Source organism: Panthera pardus, unplaced genomic scaffold (assembly GCF_024362965.1).
Source record: "Panthera pardus isolate Hobbes unplaced genomic scaffold, ASM2436296v1 HiC_scaffold_24, whole genome shotgun sequence".
Classification (NCBI taxonomy): domain Eukaryota; kingdom Metazoa; phylum Chordata; class Mammalia; order Carnivora; family Felidae; genus Panthera; species Panthera pardus.
In genome coordinates, this window is record NW_026526810.1 from 97,123,333 (window position 1) to 97,145,269 (window position 21,937).

The 21,937-nt window shown below is 44.6% G+C and overlaps 1 protein-coding gene across 2 annotated transcripts in view; it reads right to left on the reverse strand.

Annotated features, from left to right (window-relative positions):
• SLC35F4 (solute carrier family 35 member F4) overlaps positions 1-19,599 on the reverse strand; it is a 349,855-nt gene extending 330,256 nt beyond the window's left edge. For both annotated transcript variants that reach the window (XM_053889456.1, XM_053889455.1), the window contains exon 1: positions 18,503-19,599. In XM_053889456.1, the coding sequence (XP_053745431.1) occupies positions 18,503-18,668 (166 nt within the window). In that variant the 5' untranslated portion in view covers positions 18,669-19,599. The remainder of the gene's footprint in view (positions 1-18,502) is intronic.
• Positions 19,600-21,937: the final 2,338 nt, after the last annotated feature.

A 21,937-nucleotide genomic window follows, 5' to 3' on the forward strand; every position in this document is an offset into this window, starting at 1 on the left:
GTCTTCCTTGCTGATGGGGGACATGCTGATGTGGAAGGAGAGGCTCATATTTTAGGCAAGGGAACCCGTGTGAGCAGAGGCACAGAGGTGGGGACAGAAAGTCAGTGGCAGCCGTGTGTCTGAAGGCTCAGATCACCTTGGTGTCTCTCTAAGGACTCACCTTGGCCAGGGGAGTGTTTGATACATGACTATAGTAACACTTTGGGGGGTGTCTTTCCAGGCCCTAAAGACTTTCTTTAGTCTGGAAGCCATGATTATATAACATGACCCTACCTCTCTGTTTTCACAGGCTTCCAGTTCAGGAAACGAGAGCGGCCAGCTGCTTATCAAAAGCTAGTACTTCAAATAGCCAGCATGTGGGGTGCCTGGGTGGCTGAGTCAGTTAGCTGTCTGACTCTGGATTTCGACTCAGGTCATGATCTCAGTTTGTGAGTTCGAGCCCCACATCAGGCTCTGTGCTGATAGCACAGAGACTGCTGTGATTTTCTCTCTCTCTCCCTCTTTCTGCCCCTCCGCTGCTCATGCTCTCTCTCTCTCTCTCTCTCTCAAAATAAATGAATAAACTTAAAAAAAAAAAAAAAAACATAGCCAACATGTGATACAAATTGAAATGTTAACCTAGACTGAGTTTAGGTCTCCTTCAGATGCAATCTTCCAGAATCAGGGAGGGCCTGGATTCAGGTTGACAGTCACAGAGGCTAAAGGCTACCTGGAATTTATCTGCAGGGTGAGGTACAGCCAATCACTTATTCAGCAAATATTTATTATGCCTCTTCGATGATTCAGACCCTGCATTAGGCGCTGCTGGTAAAACAGTAGACAAGAAAACCAGGCTCAATGTTCATGGAGCCTGTATTCTAATAAAGGAAACAAATAAAAAATAAGTAAACAAATTAAGGAAATGAAATTGTGATTAAGAGCTAAGAAGAAAACAAACAAAAAGCTCAGATGGAAAAGCAGTGGGAGAATCTACTTTAACTACATTGGGGAGGACAGGTCTGGCTGAGCAACAGAAGTTAAGCTGAGGACTGATGGTCACGAAGGGATAGCTCTGGGATGTAACAAGGAATATTCCAGGCAAAGGGAACAGCATGCAGCAGGCAAAGGGAACAGCATGCGGTAGAAAAGAGCTCAGTGTGTTTCAGACACTGGTGGGCAGCCAGAGTTGGATGATAGTGAAAAAGATGGGGTACATAGCATCAGATAAAGAGATGTTGGCAGGAGCCAGATCATGTAACACCTTGTAGATCATAAAAGGCATTTGTGGTTTATTCTTTTTTTTTTTTTTTAATTTTTTTTTTTTAACGTTTATTTATTTTTGAGACAGAGAGAGACAGACCATGAACGGGGGAGGGTCAGAGAGAGGGAGACACAGAATCTGAAACAGGCTCCAGGCTCTGAGCTGTCAGCACAGAGCCCAACGCGGGGCTTGAACCCACGGAGATCATGACCTGAGCCGAAGTCGGACGCTTAACCGACTGAGCCACCCAGGCACCCCCATTTGTGGTTTATTCTTAAATGTTATTTTATTTTATTTGAAATATATAACAAGATACACTGATGGTTTTAAGCTACAGAGAGACATTTAAAAAAATTTTTTTAATGTTTATTTTTGAGAGAGATAGAGACAGAGTGCAAGTTGGGGGAGAGGCAGAGAGAGAGGGAGACACAGAATCTGAAGCAGGCTCCAGACCCTGAGCTGTCAGCACAGAGCCCAATGCGGGGCTCAGACTCACAAACCGTGATATCATGACCTGAGCCAAAGTCAGATGCTTAACTGACTGAGCCACACAGGCACCCCAGCTAGAGAGTGACATTTTTAAGCAGAGTGCTCTGGGGGCTATCTGGAAAGAGTTGGGAAGGGAGCAGGAGCAGGGGCTCAGTTAGGAGGCTAGAGCAGCAGTCCAGGTAGGAGATGATGATGGCCTGGACAAGCATGTGGCAGCAGGGTTGGATAGAAGTAAACAGATCCAAGCCATAATTAAATAGTAAGTAGCTTTAGAAACAGGGAAAACCAGAAAGGAGCATCTCAATGCACTGTACGGAATTTGGAAGGAGGCTTAGCATCTTCTCATTTTATAGCAAGGGAACAGAGGCCCAAAGGGCTGGAGTGATTGGTTCCGAGATGCTTGGCTCACTACCGGCAGAGCCGGGATCCCAACCCAGGATTCTGCCCTCAACCTAGCAGTCTCACTTCCCTCCCTTCTCCTGGAGCAGCAGAGCCACCGTCATGGCCCCAAGCAGCAGAGTCCGAGCAAGGTGTTTGCAGAATGCCACATTCCCAGCATCCATCATCCCCTCAGACCTCAGGATGCCCGGGGCGTGCAGAAGCCCAATCACTCCCTGCCCAGCACAGCAAACAAAATCATGTCCGTCAGCCTTTGACAGGGACATGGGACATGATGAGGAGGAGGAGGACTAACTTTTAGTTCCTTTACTACATGCTGGATGCTGACCTTAATGCTTTGCACAACTAGGTCATCTAATCCTTACAACCACACTATGAGATGGGTACCATTTTTAAACTGACGCTACAGATCAGTAAAATGAGGCACAAAATAGTTAGATGAGCCATTTCCTAAGCTCCATGCCAATGGTGTATTATTGTCCCTAGACTGTCCAGCTCCCCCATCTAGCTCTGAGCTGGGGGAGAGGTCAGGCTCCTTTTTGCTCCCAGAGATTATGCTCTGCTCTTCTCACATTACCTGTTGTATGGTCGTGATATTTTCCTTTCCAGCTACTTGCCAGGAAGTTTTCTGTGGATGATTATATGGGAATAATTAGTCTTTATGTAAGTGCTGCCCTGCAGGATATGAAACACATAACTTGCGGGCAGCCAGAGAACCCAGGAGGCTGCTTGTAATCACTAGGTTTCATTGTGTCCAGGAATAATTATGAATTTCAACTACAAATCACCATTTCAATTGGGTCTACACACCTTAGCTTCTATAGCGATTTTCTAGGCAAAGATGAAGGAAAGAGGGGCAGCATCCTGTGGTTCTTTTTCCCTGCTGGGGACTTCTCTTCAGGAGCCGAAAGCCGATGCTGTTTCCTGTGGAATCAATGTCATGGTCTAATCACAACCCTCCGAGGCATAGGACATGGGGGCCAAGAGGGACCTTATAGAGTCTTAATTCAAGCTCTTCGGATGGCATATAACAGGAGCCCGCTTCAAACCACCTGAAGCAGAAAAGGGGAACAGGGTATTGCATGGCCCCAAGAAAGGAAATTCAAGCAAGCCTCAAGTCAGACTCATGCCTGGAACTGAAAGTTATCAGCGTTCTCCCCTCTTATTTGTCACACGCTCACTGGCGAACACAGTTACAAAGATAATAGCCATTCTCTAACATATGTGCATACACACTCCCCAAAACCCACACTGCCCCACCACATCCTCTCCCTCGCCATCCCCCACTACCAACACCACCACTCTTCAAAACTGGAGAGTGCTTTGATTGTCCAATGCTGTGTGACAACTACCCCCAAAAGTTAGTGGCATACAACGTCAATCGTTCTGTTAAATTTCATGAGTCAGAAGTTCTGCCTTTCCATATGGTTTCAGTGGAGGTCACTTGGTAGTAGCCAGCTAGCAGGTGGGCTCGTCTAGAGACCCATGACAACTTCACTCACATGTCTGGTTCCCTTGGTGGCATTGGCTGGAAAGTTGGGCTCAGCTGAGCTGACAGTCTCAGGTGAGCCCCTACCATGACCTCTCGAGCACGGCAGCTATGGGGTAGGCAAATTTCTTACGTGGAAGCTTGGGGTTCCCCAGAACTCCAGGCGGAAGCTGCAAGCCTTCTTGTGATCTATCCTCAGAAATCTCAGAGCAATACTTCTCCCTATGAAAAGGTCACTGAGGCCAGCTCACATGCAAAGTGAGGTGAATTAGACTCTACCTCTCTGGAGTACTAATTACTTGGTGGCCCTCTTAACCTCCTACGGACAGGTTGCTAGACACTGCTTAAATATTTACTGCTCACTTAGATCCAAGGGAAAGGTAAATGAGAAATGGAAACAAACATCTGATCAAATGGTTTGGGGGACTCGGAGGACTTGGCTTCCGGATGGGCTATAAAGGGACTTCTCGGGGTGGCTGAGGTGGAGACTGGCCTCCATCAATCCTTTCCTTTCACCAACGGGCAGTAGCTTCAAGAAATGACGGAGAAGGCATCCTCTGTAAAGAGAGGATGAGAATGACATACCTTCTTCACCAGGTTGCAAAGACTGAACAGATTGTATATATGGGAAGCACTTAGAAGAGCACCTGGCTGGCACACAGTAAGTTCCCTGTTAGTATTTGTCATCATCATCATGCTTGATGGGCCATATGAAAACACTTCCCAACCTTGGCGAGGCGTCAAAAATTAACTCCTCAAAGGCTGATTTTTTTAGGACTACACTGGAAAGCAAAGGAAGGAAGAAATGTGGTTTACAACCGCTTTATATGCAAATCACCAGGCTTAATTCATTCAGGATTCTCCAAGTAAGTAAGTTTCATTTCTTTTTTTTTTAATTTTTTTTAACGTTTGTTTATTTTTGAGACAGAGAGAGACAGAGCATGAACGGGAGAGGGTCAGAGAGAGGGAGACACAGAATCTGAAACAGGCTCCAGGCTCTGAGCAGTCAGCACAGAGCCCGACGCGGGGCTCGAACTCACGGACAGCGAGATCATGACCTGAGCCGAAGTTGGCCGCCCAACCGACTGAGCCACCCAGGCGCCCCAGTAAGTTTCATTTCAATGTGTTACCTAATAAAAATAATAATGTCACTTTAAAGCCCCCAGGTGTCCGCCCCTACATGAATCACAGGAATGATCATATGACATAAAGACTTGATCAAAGCGACCATTTTATGACAGTGACCACTTTTCTTACAATCCCCAGAGTCCCAGAGAGATTTGCTGCAAGCTGACCTAGCAGGAGCAAGTAGCCTCCTCTCCACTAGTCATCAAAAGCTGGGGCTAGCCTGATGTCAGAGCTTCAAAAAAGCCATCCCAGTAGTGTATTAGAATCAGCTTTGGGCGTCCTATCAGATTGGCGTACCTGAGTTACATGAAAGTGTGCACAAGCTTTTCACGCCAACAGCCTTTTTTTTATAGAAATAAATACTGATACCAAGGCACTTGGGAGTTTGTGGGGCCTTAAAACCTGATGACGGAGTCCAGAAATTTCACTTTCCAAGAAGCAGAAAATTCCTCCAGCTTACTGGAATAAGATTTGATATCAGGCATATTCCTCTGGCTTATTACCTTGGCGAGGTATAGGAATAGTATCAGAGCACCCATATAACTCTTCCTACTATTCTGGCTCTTAATCCACAGGTCAGGGACTCAATGTGAAAGTCCTGCCAACTATTAATAATATCTATTCCAATTATGCATTATAAGTATGACCCTTGTACACTGTTGGTAGGAATGTAAATTGATGAAGCCATAATGGAAAAAAAGTATGGAGGGCCCTCAAAAAATTAAAAATAGAACTACCCTATGATCCAGCAATCCCACCTCTGGGTATATATAGGAAGGAAATGACATCACTATCTTGAAGGGCTAAGCATGGCCCCATGCTCGTTACAGCATTATTCACAACAGACAAGATATGGAAACAATTTAAGTGTCCATAGATGGAAGAATGGATAAAGAAAATTAAATGTTGGGAATATTATTCAGCCACAGAAAAGAAGGAAATTCTGCCTCATCCAACAATATGGATGAATCCTGAGGGCATTATGCTAAGTGAGAAGTCAGACAGAGAAAGGGAAATATGAACTCAGTTGTCTGTGGTATCTAAAAAAAAGCCAAAATCACAGAAACAGAGAGTAAGATGGTGGTTACCAGGGGCTGGAGGGGGTGGAAATAGGGAGATATTTGTCAAAAGTACTATAAACTTTCAGTTATACGATGAATAAGTTCTAGGGATCTAATATACAGAATGATGACTACAGTTAACATACTTGAAAGTTGCTAAACAGTGGGTCTTAAATGTTCTTACCACAAAAAAATTTATAATACTGTGAGATGATGGATATGTTAACAAACTTTATGGTAGTTATCACTTTGCAATATATACAATTATCAAATCATCACATTTCATACCTTAAACTTACACAGTGTTACACAATGTTATCTCAATAAAGCTGAGGGGATAAAAGAAGTAATCAATTGCTCAGTAAGCACCTATATGTAGCGGCTATCATATTGAATCACACAGGTATAAAAATCTTCCATCATCACAGACAGTGCTGTGAAAGACCTGTAGCATTTGCATCACAGGCTCAGAGTGTCATGGAACAACCATGACTGAATATATCAAGGGAGAGAGGGGCTCTCCTCTGTTTTCTACACCTGGAATTCTGTTGCTGAACCCCTTGAACTTCCTTCTGAAAGACATGCCAGGAAGAACTGCACTAGCCCTTGGGACGGCCAGCGACACATTGTGGTAGCAAAAGTAACAACAGCTAAAGCATCCCCTCTCCTTGGGGAGCTGAGCTGAGTTTCTCATCTTCTGTCCTCTGAGCACATGTAACCAGAACCCAGCCACTGTGCTTAAAAAAGATTATAACATTATTGCTTCCCATGCAGCAGTGACTAAGTGCTAAGCGTTTCAAATGTGTTTTCTCACCTAATCAGAACAACAACTTAACGAGGTGGAGGCCATTGTTATTATCCCCGTTTCAGAGATGAGGAAACTGAGGCTCCGGACGACTGAGGCTCATTAGTAGCCAGGCTGGGAAGAAGGCAGTTCTCGTGCTGGGAGATCGGGTTGCATAGTCATGTGAACTGAATATTAAAAGAGACGTGACCTCATTCCTACCCTAAAATGATGGGTCGGATAGAGTATAGCATGAACAAACACAGAGCACTGGAGGAATGTTGCATGTGTTAATTTACTGTGTCCATCCTTTCATCTCTTATGGGGATGCCTTCGTATCATGCTTTTGTTATTGACAGCAGTAAATCAAACTTTCCTGTTCACACATTTCTAACCCCAAATGAATACATTCAAAGACTGAACTTCAGCAAGACTGCGTGGTTTAAAAAAAATTAAATTTGAAATAATAAACTTGCTACTAAGTTATATTACAGCCCACTTAAGAAAGTCAAAGCATGTCCATACTGGGTTCCTTTGTGAGCCATTTCAGCGACTTTTTATAAATTATAACCAAGGAACAAAATTATAGTATTACCTGCAAAGGTTTTTCAAGGTCTCTAGTTGCCTTTTTTTTTTTTTTTTTTTGTCAACTCAGACATTGACTTCTGCTGCATGTCAAGTGTGCTTTTTGTGGGCTTCCACACCTGTCAATCATTCTGAGTCCTTAATTAGGGCTCTTCCAAGGAGAGGGTGACATCCCAGGGAGTGATGCTTCCACACGGCTCCTCGCCCTCTTTTCCAAATTAAAAACCATGTCAGCAGACATGGTCAAAAGAGGCACTTGCTACTTCTTGGGGACATATTTTCAAGGGTAGGTTTTTAAAGTGTGGGTAGGGGAGATGGAGTGAGCTTTGGGAATGCTGAGTCGTAGGAAGCAGGGCAGTAGAAACTTGCTGTGCTGACAAAATGGCGTCCAGAGCCCCACTCCAGCCAACAGCAGTGAAGTGTTGTTCTGATGACTTTGTGTGGCTGAAAAATTATAGGTGATGCCTCCTGAAAAGTACGACTCAGCAAAAACAGAGCTGGACACTGCTGAAAGGGCTTCCCAGCACCAGCTGTGTCCGCAGCTGCTCAGCTTCCCAACTTCCCTGATGAACCAGCATTCTTGTTTGGGGCAAGGATTGTTCCACGTTGCCTCTGATTCAGAAAAGCCAGTGGGATCGAAGGGCAGGGATGTGAGCAGAAAGAAGAAAAGGGCAGGTGGGGCTATCCAGATAGGGAGAGAATGGTTTGTCGTAGGAGGAACATGATGCTAGGACCCAGAAGAGGTAGCCTGCTTTCTTACTGGAACAATAACCTTGTTTCTGGAGGAACCACTGGCTACTAAAAACGTCAAAGCATTGGATGCCACCCCAGAAGGGTGTGGCTCTTGCCCCATCAAGTCTTTTTGGGACCCTAATTCAACTGGCCTCACTTCTCTCTCCATTTATGGGAAATAGGTGGGTCCCAACCCTCATTCCCACTGCAGCTGGCCCTACTCAACAACTCAGTTTCCCACACTGCTGTGACTCTGCCACCTGAACACCAGAGGTTCTTGCTGCTCAGGCCCTGTTCTCATGGGCAGGAGGGGAGGGCCACCCGTCTTCCTGCCTTGGCATCCCGGTGGCTCCTGCCTCTTTGCCACTCTGCCTCTGAACTTTAGACTCACAGGTATTTCTCCCCCAGATTTGTGTTCCCAGCAAATGTGACAATACTCACTCTCTCTCTCTCTCTCTCTCTCTCTCTCTTTTTAACTATCTGGATATAGTAAGTGATGAGTACATATTGATTAGCTTTCCCTTCTTTATTTTTTTGAATTTTTTTTATTTTTGAGAGAGAGAGAGAGACAGAGTATGAGTGGGGAGGGGCAGAGAGAGAGGGAGACACAGAATCCGAAGCAGGCTCCAGGCTCTGAGCTGTCAGCACAGAGCCCGACGTGGGGCTTGAACTCACAAGCTATGAGATCACGACCTCAGCCAAAGTTTCACGCTTAACCGACTGAGCCATCCAGGTGCCCCGACAGTACTCTCAATCTTAGATGTCCTACAATCGTATTGGGGTCCTCAAAAACTAGGGTGGCCATATCATTTACGTTTTTGAGAATGAAGGGGCACTATTATTAGCATGCCAAGACAACAGGCATAACCTGGGACTGTCTCAGACAAACTGGACATATGTTTATTCTCCCAAAAACCAGTCACTCTAAGCTTTGAGATTTATAACCATCTCTGTGGGGAAGCAAGCTTTTCATGAGCCAGTGGGGGCAATTTAGGGGTCATCTCCTTGGGGTACACACTTTGTCCACTTTATTGGGCTTTATTCTTTTTTTTTTTTTTTGAGAGGCGGCAAGCAGCAGAGGGAGAGGGAGAGAGAGAATCCCAAGCAGGCTCCACACTGTCAGCATGGAGCCCAACATAGGGCTCAATCCCACAAACCGTGAGATCATGACCTGAGCCAAAATCAAGAGTCGGACACTTAACCCACTGAGCCACCCGGGCGCCCCTATATGGGTTTCTTTTGAAATTTCTTCATAACTAAGGCAAGTGCATGTGGGAGGAGGGGTGGGCAGGGATTCACAAGTGATAGGCTTGTGAATGTTTTTTAACACGGAGAACACAAAGTCCACAAGCATTGTTTCCAGAGCTTAATGAAGTAAAAATTCAAAACAGAGTTTCTGTTATGGTTTCAGCTGTCTAAAAGCCATGTAGTCATACAACGAGGACCAGAAGGGAACAGAAAAAATGAAATATTCAGAGTATAGGTGTGCCAGGATGGAGAAGCTGGCTTTCTCTATTTCCTTTTCTCCTATTACAGCAGCTATAAAGTGGAGAATAATTCAACGGAATGAAGCACTCTCAAACACTAGGCACTTCAAAAAGAAAAGAATTCCACTTATGCAGCAAAGACGGGCCCTATAGCAGATGCTCCTGGCTCCTCCTGGGCCATGGCTCAGCCATGGGCACAGCATCTTTCCCATGCAAGCGAGAGCCAGAACAAAGCAGGACTGGGTCTCAGGGACACATTCTGGCCGTGTGATAGTGACACCACCACAGCCTCCCAGTGTGTGACTAGAGGCAGGTCCCATGTCAGCGCTGCTTGCCAGAGCCAGACCAGCGTCTCCTTGTCTCTCTTGAGGCTCTCCCACCAGAAGGCAAGGACTGAACCCTCGTGGCTCTATTTCCTTGTAGGATCGGGCAGAGCCATTATTCAGTCTTATGTTGGGAGAAACATTTAATCTCTTAAAACCTTCTCTGGCTGAAACCTTCTCCCACTGAGCTTGACAAGTGTAATTCTTGATTCATGCTACATCTTTGGTCAAACTGCAGTCACTCTCCGAATGCTGGCCTTGACTTTATTTGAGGGTGACATGAATAGTTGAAATTTCTGTGACCTTTTCCATGGAAACCCACATGGAACTTTGTGGGCTGGGAAAGCCTCTGTGTCCTTCCACAGATATCTGTGTTTTTAGGTTCTTTCAAAATGTAGATAAGAGGGGTGCCTGGGTGGCTCAGTCGGTTAAGTGTCCAACTTCAGCCCAGGTCATAATCCCATGCTTCGTGGGTTCGAGCCCCACGTGGGGCTCTGTGCTGACAGCTCGGAGCCTGGAGCCTGCTTCGGATTCTGTGTCTCCCCCTCTCTGCCCCACCCCTGCCTGCACTCTGTCCATCTGTCTCCCAAAAATAAATACACATTAAAAAAATTTTTTAAATAGAGATAAGAAATGATAGGTGTACCAGGTACCAAGCAATCTCATACATGATCTTGTTTAGTCCTCCCCCTAGGACACCATGCCCTCCATTCTCCATCTACTCCAACTCCTACACTACTACCAGCTGCTGAGCTCTGTAGGGGAAAAGGTACAACAATTATCCTCACTTCACAGATAAGGAAGGAGGTGCTTGGATGAAGAAACTTGCCCAGGTCACATTCAGGATTGGGCACGAGGTCTGTCGACTCGTCAGCCATATGCTTATATCGCCTTGAGTAAAATACCTGTGGTTGATCACTGGATTGTTTAAACTAAGGTTTTCTTTTTTAGCTGTTTGTTCTAACCTCCAGAAACTCTAGATCTGGAAGAGACTGAGAGCTGATTTTTGTACGTCTCCTTTCTTTAAAGAAGAAACTGTCATCTCTGAACCCTTGGATTAATTCAGGTCTGAAAGAGAGAGGTATTATGCTTAGCCAGGTCAGCTTCTGGGCTCAGCCTGGGGACAGTGAGGGAGGGGGGAGAGTCCCTTTTCAACACAAAAGAAATGTGAGAACATTTGTGCTGGGCAACTCAAAGCCATAGCTGCTTGTGTCATGGGTTAGGCCAGTCCCAGAATCTCCATGAACACACCAATTTGTTATTTCTTGGGGAAGGAAAGTGATTATCTATCCCCACCCCTGGGACTGCTCACCCCCACATAATTTGAGTCTATAAATAAAACTGGTCACCTCCATCAGACAGGCTAAGCCTCATCTAGCTTGACATATTAAATATCAACAAGGCTAAAAAAAAAGTGTGAGGAAGGCTACTGCCAACCCTCTGATTCAGCGTGTTACTCACCAGCCGTGACTAGGCATCTATGGGCCGCTGAGTATGATCCCTCCTGGGTTATTCTGCAGCAAGGACCAAGAGGGTAGAGCCTCAGGGAATCAGGATTACAGCCCACAAAAGAAGCGTCTCTCCCTGCAGCCCAGTGGCTACCTTTAATGTCATAATAATAGCTAACAACACCGAGCATGTCCCACAGGCCAGACAAGGGAGCTCCAAACTCACATGTGCCATCTCATTTAAAATTTACCATGACCCTGTGAGGTACCTGCCATTACTATCAGCATCCTCATTCTACAGATGAGAACACGAAGGCTCGTTGAAGCTGGGCTGGTAACATTGAGTTTGACTCTCCGTATCTGTTCTGTTCCCTTCCCTGCACTGCTTTGTGTCCCTGGGAGACTGGCCTCTGTGACTTGTATCAATAGGGCCTCTTTGCCCTGTGGTCCGGATGAGTTGGGCCAATGGGAGGAAGTGGCTTGAAGAAAAGTGTAGGCATTTCACCCCCCTCCTCCTCCGTGTGGGGCCAATTCTGGCGGTGGCTGCTTTCCTCTTCCAGGGCCACAGTTCCGGCCCAGGGGGCCCCACAACACTACAGCCCTTCCCAGGGTGCAGGTAACTCTGTTCCTTCCTCTTGTCCCTTCAGGGAGAAAGGTGACAATGGTTTCCTCTGCAGCTAGTCCTTGGGGGTCCTACCGTCCCTCGCTGGTTACCCTGACCTTCCTACACCTCTGAAAACAATCCTTGTTAAACCCTTCGCTTAAATTCCTTGAGTGTGCTATCTCTTTCCTGCCAGGACCCTGGCTGAGGCAGAAACTGAATTTCTTGCTCAAGTTAGCACAACTAAATATGGTAAAGCAGGGATTAGGAAGCTTGGCAGCTGACTCCAGAATTCACATTTTAAACCACTATCTCCTTTGCCTAAAGCACCAGATAAGGCCACCAATGGCAGGGAAGAGAGTCCCGTTCCTGATTTCAAATCCACGGTCCTTTCCCAGTCACTGCCCCTTAGGCAAACATGGTTCATAGTCAGGGCCATGTCCCGGAACCCACTTCCTCCCCAGACTGTCAAAGTCACCCCCGCCCCCCTTCCCCAGAATGGCCAGGGCCACAGCGAGGATGAGGATGATGTATCCAGAGCACAGCAGGGGAAGCGTTTCTCTCAGCCAGGCCACGCCCATTCTCTCACGGCACCAGCAGGCTGCCAAACCCATCACCCTGTGGGATGTAGGTAAGGCTACTGCACACTGCTGGCCCCTCTGCTGTCCTCCCCTTCCCCCCCCCCCCCCGGGGAAGTCCAAAGGGCCTTGGTGGGTTCGGCTACTCCCCCTATCTTTGAACCGCTGCTTCGGCTGAAACATCTCACCTTCTGCCTCCACTCTCCACCCATACTCCAGCTAGTGTTTGGGTCACATTAGCCCAAATGTGTAACGTAGTCCTGTGCTTGATTTCACAAACACTTTCCGCAGGGCCTGTGTATATTTAATGGACTTTTCAAGGAAGCAATGCCAACAACTTCAATCAAACACTGAACATCCTTATCTTTAAAGGAACTTCATACACTGTAGCACCCTGGATTTGTCACTGGTTGTTTCCCCCCACACAGAACCCAACTTTCCCTCTTCTCTCTTCCCCTTCTCTGCCTTTTCTCCTCTTTTTAAGAATAAAAAGCAAAGTTAGGGGCGCCACAGTGGCTCAGTTGGTTGAGCATCGGACTCTTGGTGTCAGCTCAGGTCATGACCTCACAGTTCGTGAGTTCGAGCCCCACGTCGGGCTTCACGCTGGCAGTGTGGCGACTGCTTGGAATTCTGTCTCTCTCCCTCTCTCTCTCCCCCCCTCCCCCGCTTGCTCTCTATCAAAATAAATAAATAAATTTTAAAAAAAAGTTAGTGGTTTAATTGGCTTCTTTCTTGCTTTGGCTCCTGCACCCTCTTCAGCACAGAGACTTTTTTTAAAGCTTTTAACAAAGCTCCCTCCCTAAGAAAAATTCTGGGAGCAGCTGCCAGGTCAGTAGTCACTATGTTGCACATCAAGGTAGATGGCCACCTCTAGGGTGCAAGTGGAAGCCACTTTCCTGCACTGTGCAGATCAGAAGTCTGGAGAAAGATGTGCATGATTTCACTGTAAGCAGAGAGAGTGAACTGGGAAGCATCTGAAGGTGCAAAACAGCAGGGAGACTGGTAGAAAGCAAAGAGCCCAGGATTCAGCCCAGAGAACTTGCTAGGGCCTGTCTCTTCCACTAACTAGCTGTGGAATCCAGCCAGCTATGTCCTCTGCCCAGGATTTCATTCCTATTAAATTTGAGAACCCATCTACTAAATCAGTGGTTCTCAAAGTGTGGCTCTCAGACCAGCAGCATCAGCACCTCCTGGGAACTTGTTAGAAATGCAGGTTCTCAGGTCCCAACCCGACCTACTAGATGAGAAAGTCAGAGGGTAAGACTCAGTCATCTCTGGTCTAAGAAGCCTTCCAGATGATTTCAATGCACACTAGTTTAAGAACTATTGTTCTCAAATATTGTTCTAGATATTCTCTAAATACTGTTCTAAAGCTGTTCTCTCACGAACCTGCTTGTATGATACCATTTGATGGCCAATTTTCTCCACCAGATATTTCAAAGCCCTTTATTCCCCTTCCCTGAAACGTAAGTTCTTAAGACATTTGCACCTGTTGTTCTCTCTGCCTTGAATGCCCTTCCCAGGGGCTTCTTCACCTCTCTTAGGTGACCTCACTATACAAAACAAGGGCCTCCTAATATTCTTTATCCTGACACATCATGCATTTCCTTTAGAATATCAGTTACCTTCTATTATCATTTCAGTTGCATATTTTTTGTCTCTCTCTCCCCGCTAAAATGTGAGCTCATGAAATAGGGACCATATCTACCTTATCTGCTGCATCCCCAGAATTTACCAGTGTGCCCAGCATGGCTAGAACTATCCAGCAGAACTTTCTGTGATGATGGAAATGTTCTATACCCACTCTATCCAATATGGTAGCCACTGGACACGGGTGGCTACTTAGCATTTGAGTAAGGCTAGTATGACTGAGAAACTGAATTTTAATTTTTATTATAATCTATTTAAATTTCAGTAGCCATGTGCAGCTACTTTCTACCATAGTGAACAGCTCTGGGCACTAAAAAAATAAAACTGTATCAAATAGACGAATGAATCTGTTATCAAAAGCACCAAGAATGTTATTAAAACTTTTGTCATTGATTTGCAAAAATACTCTCGTTGACTTTGATTCCTACAACTAAAATTTGTGTTCCGTGCTACTTTAGGTAGAAACTGTCTTCTTCGTTTCAATGAAATTAGTTTCAAGTTATCACCAGCCATCTGGTAGAACCTTTTAGATGGGAGTGGGAAGGAAAAGGTAGAAACTAGGCATGTTAAATTGACCTTGATGCTAAAACTGAGTCATTCCCCTCCTAAGAGCTATGTGGTGAGGGACTAGAAGGAATGATCAGTGATCTCTTTCTACCTTTGATGGACTCATGCATATAGCCCTAGCAAGGCTACCTATAAACTCTAAAACTACTGAGGATAGAGGAAACCGGGGCTTCTCTTTGGCAGAGAAAATATGATACTGGGGGAATAGAAAGAATGTGATCAAAAGTACTTGAGTTACAACACATTTTAGAAAGTCACCTAACCTCTCTGAGCCTCCACCTCCTGCTCTATAAAATGGATATAATAGTGCCCACCTCACGTGGCTAAATACGTCACATTCTTGGTGTGCAGAGTGCCTATGTTCCTTTCTTTTGTGGCCAAAAACGTAACAAATCCCACGAGAAATCCATCTGCTGGAAAGGTTTTTTCTTCCTCTCTCTCTCTGAAATACTCCCACCCTCTGTACCTTTTGAACATAGTCAGCCTTCAACTAACCTTATTCTAACCCTGTTTCCATTTTGCTTTGTCTTCAAGACTCAGGTATATAATTTTACAATTTGGGGAATATTCATCATTATTTTGGTTAGTACTGGATGGTTGGACATACTGTAAAATCCCCTTTATCACATGTCCTGGAATATATCCACAGCCCAAACTTCCTTTTCTTTAAAATAAAGGAGTTGAGCTAAAAATGAGATCCAAGGATACTTTCAGCTCTAAAATTGCTATATCCTCTGGTTACAGAGTTTCTAACAAGGAAGCATGTGGCCTAAATGTGTCATCTTCATTATTAGAGATATCATAGTACTAAATGGGCTCTGATGTCCTGAAATACTCCTGCAGTTTAATAGCAGATCAGTTTCTTCCTCTGCTTTGTACCTACAACTTGCCGACTTTCTCTTGCTGTCTTCATCTGGGCTCTCCCCCAAACAGAACCTGAGACAAAGTCTTAAATGAAGCAGTTCGTTTGAAAATGTGATCTCAAGGAATAGGAGTGTAGGGCAGAGGAGTGAAAAGTAGAGGAGGGACAGGATTATCAAGGATACATTAAACAGGTTGGCCACTGTTACAGGTGACTAGCTGCCTCTCCTACCAGATCTCCAAGGAGCCCTGAAAATTGTAACCCCAAAAAAGGAAAGCAGTTATCCATCAACTCTCATGCTTACTGGCCAAAGATGGCCTTACAGATGTCAATTTCCTCATACATGTGAGTTGCACATGACAGCATGGATCTGGTTCCCAGGGTGTGGTGCCAGAACACTCCAGCATCAGATAAATGAGAGGGCCAAGCATAAGGCTCATCCTTGTCAAGCTGCACTGTGCAAAGGCCCAGCAACCACAAAGGCATGAGCAGGAAGACTTAGAGTATGGCACAGAAGGTGGCGGACACAAGCCATTTCTCATACTTATTTGCGCCCCTTTATATTCACTCTGTCATAGTCCCCTTCAAGCTGGCAGCCAGCCATAATCTCTGCAAAAAAGGTTGCTGCTGTTACATCTTCCTTCTCCATCTCCCATCTAGATTCCTCCCACCTTTGGCCAGCATCCTGGCTGGTCTAGTTGCTTGCTTGGAGGGTGACCTTGAAGATAAGAATTTCAGCGCAATATGCAGATGAGTCTCCTAAAACACTTCCATAAGTGAAAGCCACTTTCTGGCTTTCAGAAGATTCCTTGTGTTGACATGTGACTGACCTGACCCAATCATTTTCTTCATTTTCTTTTTTCAAAGCTTCTAAGGTAGTCTAAAAACACCAGCCAACTCAATCCTTACAATTACCATAGTTCCCATAGTGCTTAGGGACCACAGCTACCACACAACCTTATACTTTGCCTTCTGCTTGCACCCCATACCAACTCACCACGGTTAAGAGTCTTAGTACTTGAGATGCAGCTGACCAGGTAGCCCCACCCCACCTACCACCAACAATGGGGTCCTTATCACCTGTGGCGGGTGAGGGATCACACTCCAGAATTTCAGTCCAACTCATGCAGCCTGGGTTCCCTAAAAGCAAAGCCTGAGACAAAATTTTGCATACAGGCTGGAGTGAAACAGAGAAGGAAGAAACACAACACATGGATGGGTTCTCAAGGCACACTACAATGGACAGCCCAGTGCTCCTTCCTAAGAAACATGCTGAGAGGCCTCATGAATGAATCTGAGAACCAGGCATTTGAGCAACCCATCAGCTTCCATCTCCATAGGTTAACGCCCACAGGATTAGCGCCTCTGTGTTTCCAGGTTGTACACATGTGAGGGCAGAACATGGCCCCACAGCGATCCATACTATGACACCAGAGCAGACTGGGGAAGAAATAGAGGTAGGCGGTGCATGCTAGAAATGAGGTACTGTCGGGTTGCACCTTTGCCAACTGGTGGAAGCCTGTGCAGAACTGATGGCTGCTGCACTGGCTGAAATAAAAGCTAGGATTTGGAGTGACGCAAGGGGTGCCTGATACACTCCCTCCTGGATGGCCTTAGGTCCCAGTTTGCCCAGGACAATACCAGTTTATGCCGATTGTCCCATTGTAATTATTAATAGTATCTCCTTTCACTCTCAGATGTGTCCCACTTCAGATCATAAAAATATTGTCACTTTGCTCTTACACACACACACACACACACACACACACACACACACACACTTTGAGAAGCACACACACAAATATTCCCACCAGAATTATAGTTTCATAGTTGTTGTTTCTTCTTCATTGTTTTTGTTTTTTTTTTCATATTTTTCTACTGCCCTCTGAGGAAATGTCTCTGGATAGAATACACTTTCTTTATTGAGGCAAATGAAGAATGGACCCAAAGAAACCCCCTTCTGCTAATTCTTTAGCCAAGGAACAGATCCTATGCCACACAGATTGTACTTTAATATACTTAATTGAACAAAGTGCTGCACTGCATAAATGCAACCTTAATGATAAGTCTCTTTAGGGATAGAAAAATCATGTTAGCAATGTCAAGTACCAGAACTATACATAAAAGCCTTGTGGATCTAGAAACCAATAATGTATGAACATAGCACACTCTCAACTTTTAAAATGCGGCTGTTATAATACGACAGATTTTCTAATGACATAAGTTTCACAACACAATTATTCCTTTTGGTTGTATTTCAGAACCAAACATAAGTATTTGTAAACTATAAAATTATTTCAGATTTCGGTAATAAATTTGAATTTCCTGCTAAAGAATTGCAAACTATTTCTCCAGTAAATGATAGAAGCTAACTCCAAATCATTTTGCATAATTGGATTGTCTGTTGAACACTATCTATTGAAGCAAGGTGTTTATATGGCCACAGGTATTCATTCAATGATTTCCAGATGTAATTCAATATGTAGTCTTCTTCTTTCTGGGCTTCTCACCTTGGAGCCCCTGGGAGATAGGTTATCTGCCTGGCATAGATTGAATGTTTCTGTGTCTCCCCCTCCTCTCCAGTATGCATATGTTGAATCTCTTACTCCTGGTGTGATGATATTAGGAAGTGGGGGCTTCAGAAAGCAATTTGGTTCCAGAAGGAGCCAAGATGGCGGAACAGCATGGAAGTTTTTTGTGTGTCTCGCGTCCATGAAATACAGCCAGACCCACACTAAACCATCCTGCACACCTAGAAAACTGATCTGAGGATTAACACAACAATCTGCACAACCTGAGCCACAGAATTCAGCAGGTCCACGGCACGGAGAAGTGAACTGAGGGAGAGAGAAGCCACGGAGGGCAGGAAGCCGCTTTTGTGTGAGGAGAGAGGACGGAGACAGAGGGGCAAATACGGGAAAAGCACCCTCCCCACAAAAGCAGCTGGAGAGAAAGTGGAAAAGTGGAAACAGCCGCAGGGGCTGAACTAAAAAGGGAGAAAGGAGAAAGGAGAGGGTTTAAATTCCATGAAGACTATAAACAGGGGGAGCTCAGAGTCTGAAATTCCGCAACTCAATACCTGGCGGTGCTCTGATGGGAAGGTCGAATCCCCAGGAGCAGAGCGGGATCCGGGGTTCTTCAGGCCACACGGGGAGAGGTGGTTCCCCTGCCGGGAGGACACCTGGTAGAGGCCATGTGGGTGCCCCAAAGGCAAGGCCCCAGTAGACCCGGGAGAACAACCACATTCTCTGGTGCTGGAACAAGGTCGTTGGGGTTGAAGCCTGGTGCCAGATGTGTTGTGATTTTCCATAATCCCTGAAACGCTGCTGCTACACTATCTCACGAACTTTTTCTGGGGCGGGCTGGCACCCGGCCACAGTCTCTGGGCATCGGCAGCAGCAAGGTCCTGCGAACGTTCCTGGGTGTGGCCAGCACTAGGCCATTGCTCGGTGAGACCCTTCCACAGAGGGGCGGAACAGGTCAAAGCCGCAGTCCCTCAGAAGTAAGGGGTCGGGAAAAACAGCCGCATCTGAAACAAAACTCAGGAGGGAGGTGCTGCCTGGGGCTTGGTTACGGACTTTGTAAAAGCAGGGAGTGGACGAAAGCCGAGAACAAAAGACAGGTGCGCGATTGCTGATCACGGTTCAGAACAGAGTTCCAATACTAGAGGCTGAGTAGTTGGGTGACGCCATTTCCACCACTCCGCGCATGCGCATACGCACACGCACCTATAAGCGCCACAACAATCCCCCCAATAAGCTAAGCAGCGCCATCTAGTGGAGAACGGAGCAATTACACTAATTCCTGCCTGACTAGGCCAACCTCACTCTTCAGAACACAAGACTCTCTGCCTGCTTAGTTTATGGACTATAAAGTGCTTCATAGTTTGACATCTAGGGGAAAACGAAGTAATTTCAGTGGTATTTCAGTCTGTTCATGGGTCCATCTATTCAATTTTTTTCTCTTTTTCGTTTCTCTTTTTCTTGAATACAGAAACAATTCATTTTTATTTTCAATTTTTGTTAAAAATGTTTTTCTTTAACCTTTGTCTACTATATTTTTTAATTTTGTGTTAATTTTTTCAAATTCTATTTTACTTCCATCATTTCATTTTAGTCTACTTCAGTGTATTCATTTTTCCAAATTTTCAAACAATTTCCTTTTTTTCCTTTCCCCTTTTTTCTCTAATCTTTCATTTTAGTCTACTTCAGTGTATTCATTTTTCCAAATTTTCAAACAATTTCCTTTTTTTCCTTTCCCCTTTTTTCTCTAATCTTTCAAGCCTCTTTCAACATCCAGACCAAAACACACCTAGGATCTAACATCATTTATTCGATTTTTGTATGTGTGTTTTTAATTTTTTAATTTCAATATTTTTTAATTCTAATTTTTAATTTCAATTTTTTTACCTCATTAATTCCTTTTCTCCCTTCAAAATGACGGAATGAAGGAATTCACCCCAAAAGAAAGAGCAGGAAGAAACGACAGCCAGGGACTTAACCAACACAGATACAAGCAAGGTGTCTGAACCAGAATTTAGAATCACGATAATAAGAATTCTAGCTGGAGTCTAAAATAGATTAGAATCCCTTTCTGCAAGATAAAAAGAAGCAAAAGCTAGTCAGGAGGAAATAAAAAATGTTATAACTGAGCTGCAATCACGGATGGATGCAGCAGTGGCAAGGATGGATGAGGCAGAACAAAGAATCAGTGATATAGAGGACAAACTTATGGAGAATAATGAAGCAGAAAAAAAAGAGGGAGATTAAGGCAAAAGAGCACGATTTAAGAATTAGAGAAACCAGGGGCACCTGGGTGGCTCAGTCAGTTAAGCGTCCTACTTCAGCTCAGGTCATGATTTTGTGGTTTGTGAGTTCCAGCCCTGTGCTGGGCTCTATGCTGACAGCTCAGAGCCTGGAGCCTGCTTCTGATTCTGTATCTCCCCCTCTCTCTGCCCCTCCCCTGTTCACTCTCTGTCCCTCAATAATAAATAAACGTTAAAAAATTTTCTTTTTAAAAAGAATTAGAGAAATCAGTGACTCACTAAAAAGGAACAACATCAGAATCATAGGGTTCCCAGAAGAGGAAGAGAGAGAAATAGGGGTAGAAGGGTTATGTGAGCAAATCATAGCAGAAAACTTTCCTAACCTGGGGAAAGACACAGACATCAAAATCCAGGAAGTGCAGAGGACCCCCATTATATTCATCAAAAACTGACCATCAACAAGGCATATCATAGTCAAGTTCACAAAATACTCAGGCAAGGAGAGAATCATGAAAGTAGCAAGGGAAAAAAAGTCCTTAACCTACAAGGGAAGACAGATCAGGTTTGCATCAGACCTATCCACAGAAACTTGGCAGGCCAGAAAGGAGTGGCAGGATATATTCAATGTGCTGAATCAGAAAAATATGCAGTCAAGAATTCTTTATCCAGCAAGGCCGTCATTCAAAATAGAAGGAGAAATAAAAATTTTCCCAGACAAACAAAAATTAAAGGAGTTTGTGACCACTAAACCAGCCCTGCAAGAAATTTTAAGGGGGACTCTCTGAGGGGAGAAAAGATGAAAAAATACATACATACCAAAAGCAACAAAGACTAGAAAGGACCAGAGAACACCACCAGAAACTCCAACTCTACAAGCAACATAACGGCAATATATTCATATCTTTCAGTACTCACTCTAAATGTCAATGGCCTACCACTCTAATAAAAAGACATAGGCTAACAGAATGGATAAGAAAACAAGATCCATCTATATGCTGTTTACAATGGACCCACTTTAGACCTAAAGACAGATTGAAAGTAAGGAGATGGAGAACCATCTACCATGCTAATGGTCAACAAAAGAAAGCCGGAGTAGCCATACTTATATCAGACAATCTAGACTTTAAAATAAAGACTGTATCAAGAGATGAAGAAGGGCAGTATATCATAATTAAGGGGTCTATCCACCAAGAAGACATAACAATTGTAAACATTTATGTGCCAAATGTGAGAGCACCCAAATATATAAATCAATTAATCACAAAGAAACTCATCAATAGTAATACCATAATAGTAGGGAACTTCAACACCCCACTCACAGCAATGGGCACATCATCTAATCCAAGTATCAACAAGGAAACAATGGCTTTGAACGACACACTGGGCCAGATGGACTTAACAGATATATTCAGAACATATCATCCTAAAGCAGTGGAATATACGTTCTTCTCCAGTGCACATGGGAACGTTCTCCAGAATAGACCACATACTGGGACACAAATCAGCCCTCAAAAAGTACAAAAAGATCAAGATCATACCGTGCATATTTTCAGACCACAATGCTATGAAACTTGAAATCAACCACAAGAAACAATTTGGAAAGGTAACAAATACTTGGAGACTAAAGAACATCCTACTAAAGAATAAATGGGTTAACCAAGAAGTTAAAGAGGAAATTAAAAAGCTCATGGAACCAATGAAAATGATAATACCACAACCCAAAACCTCTGGGACGCAGGAAAGGTGGTC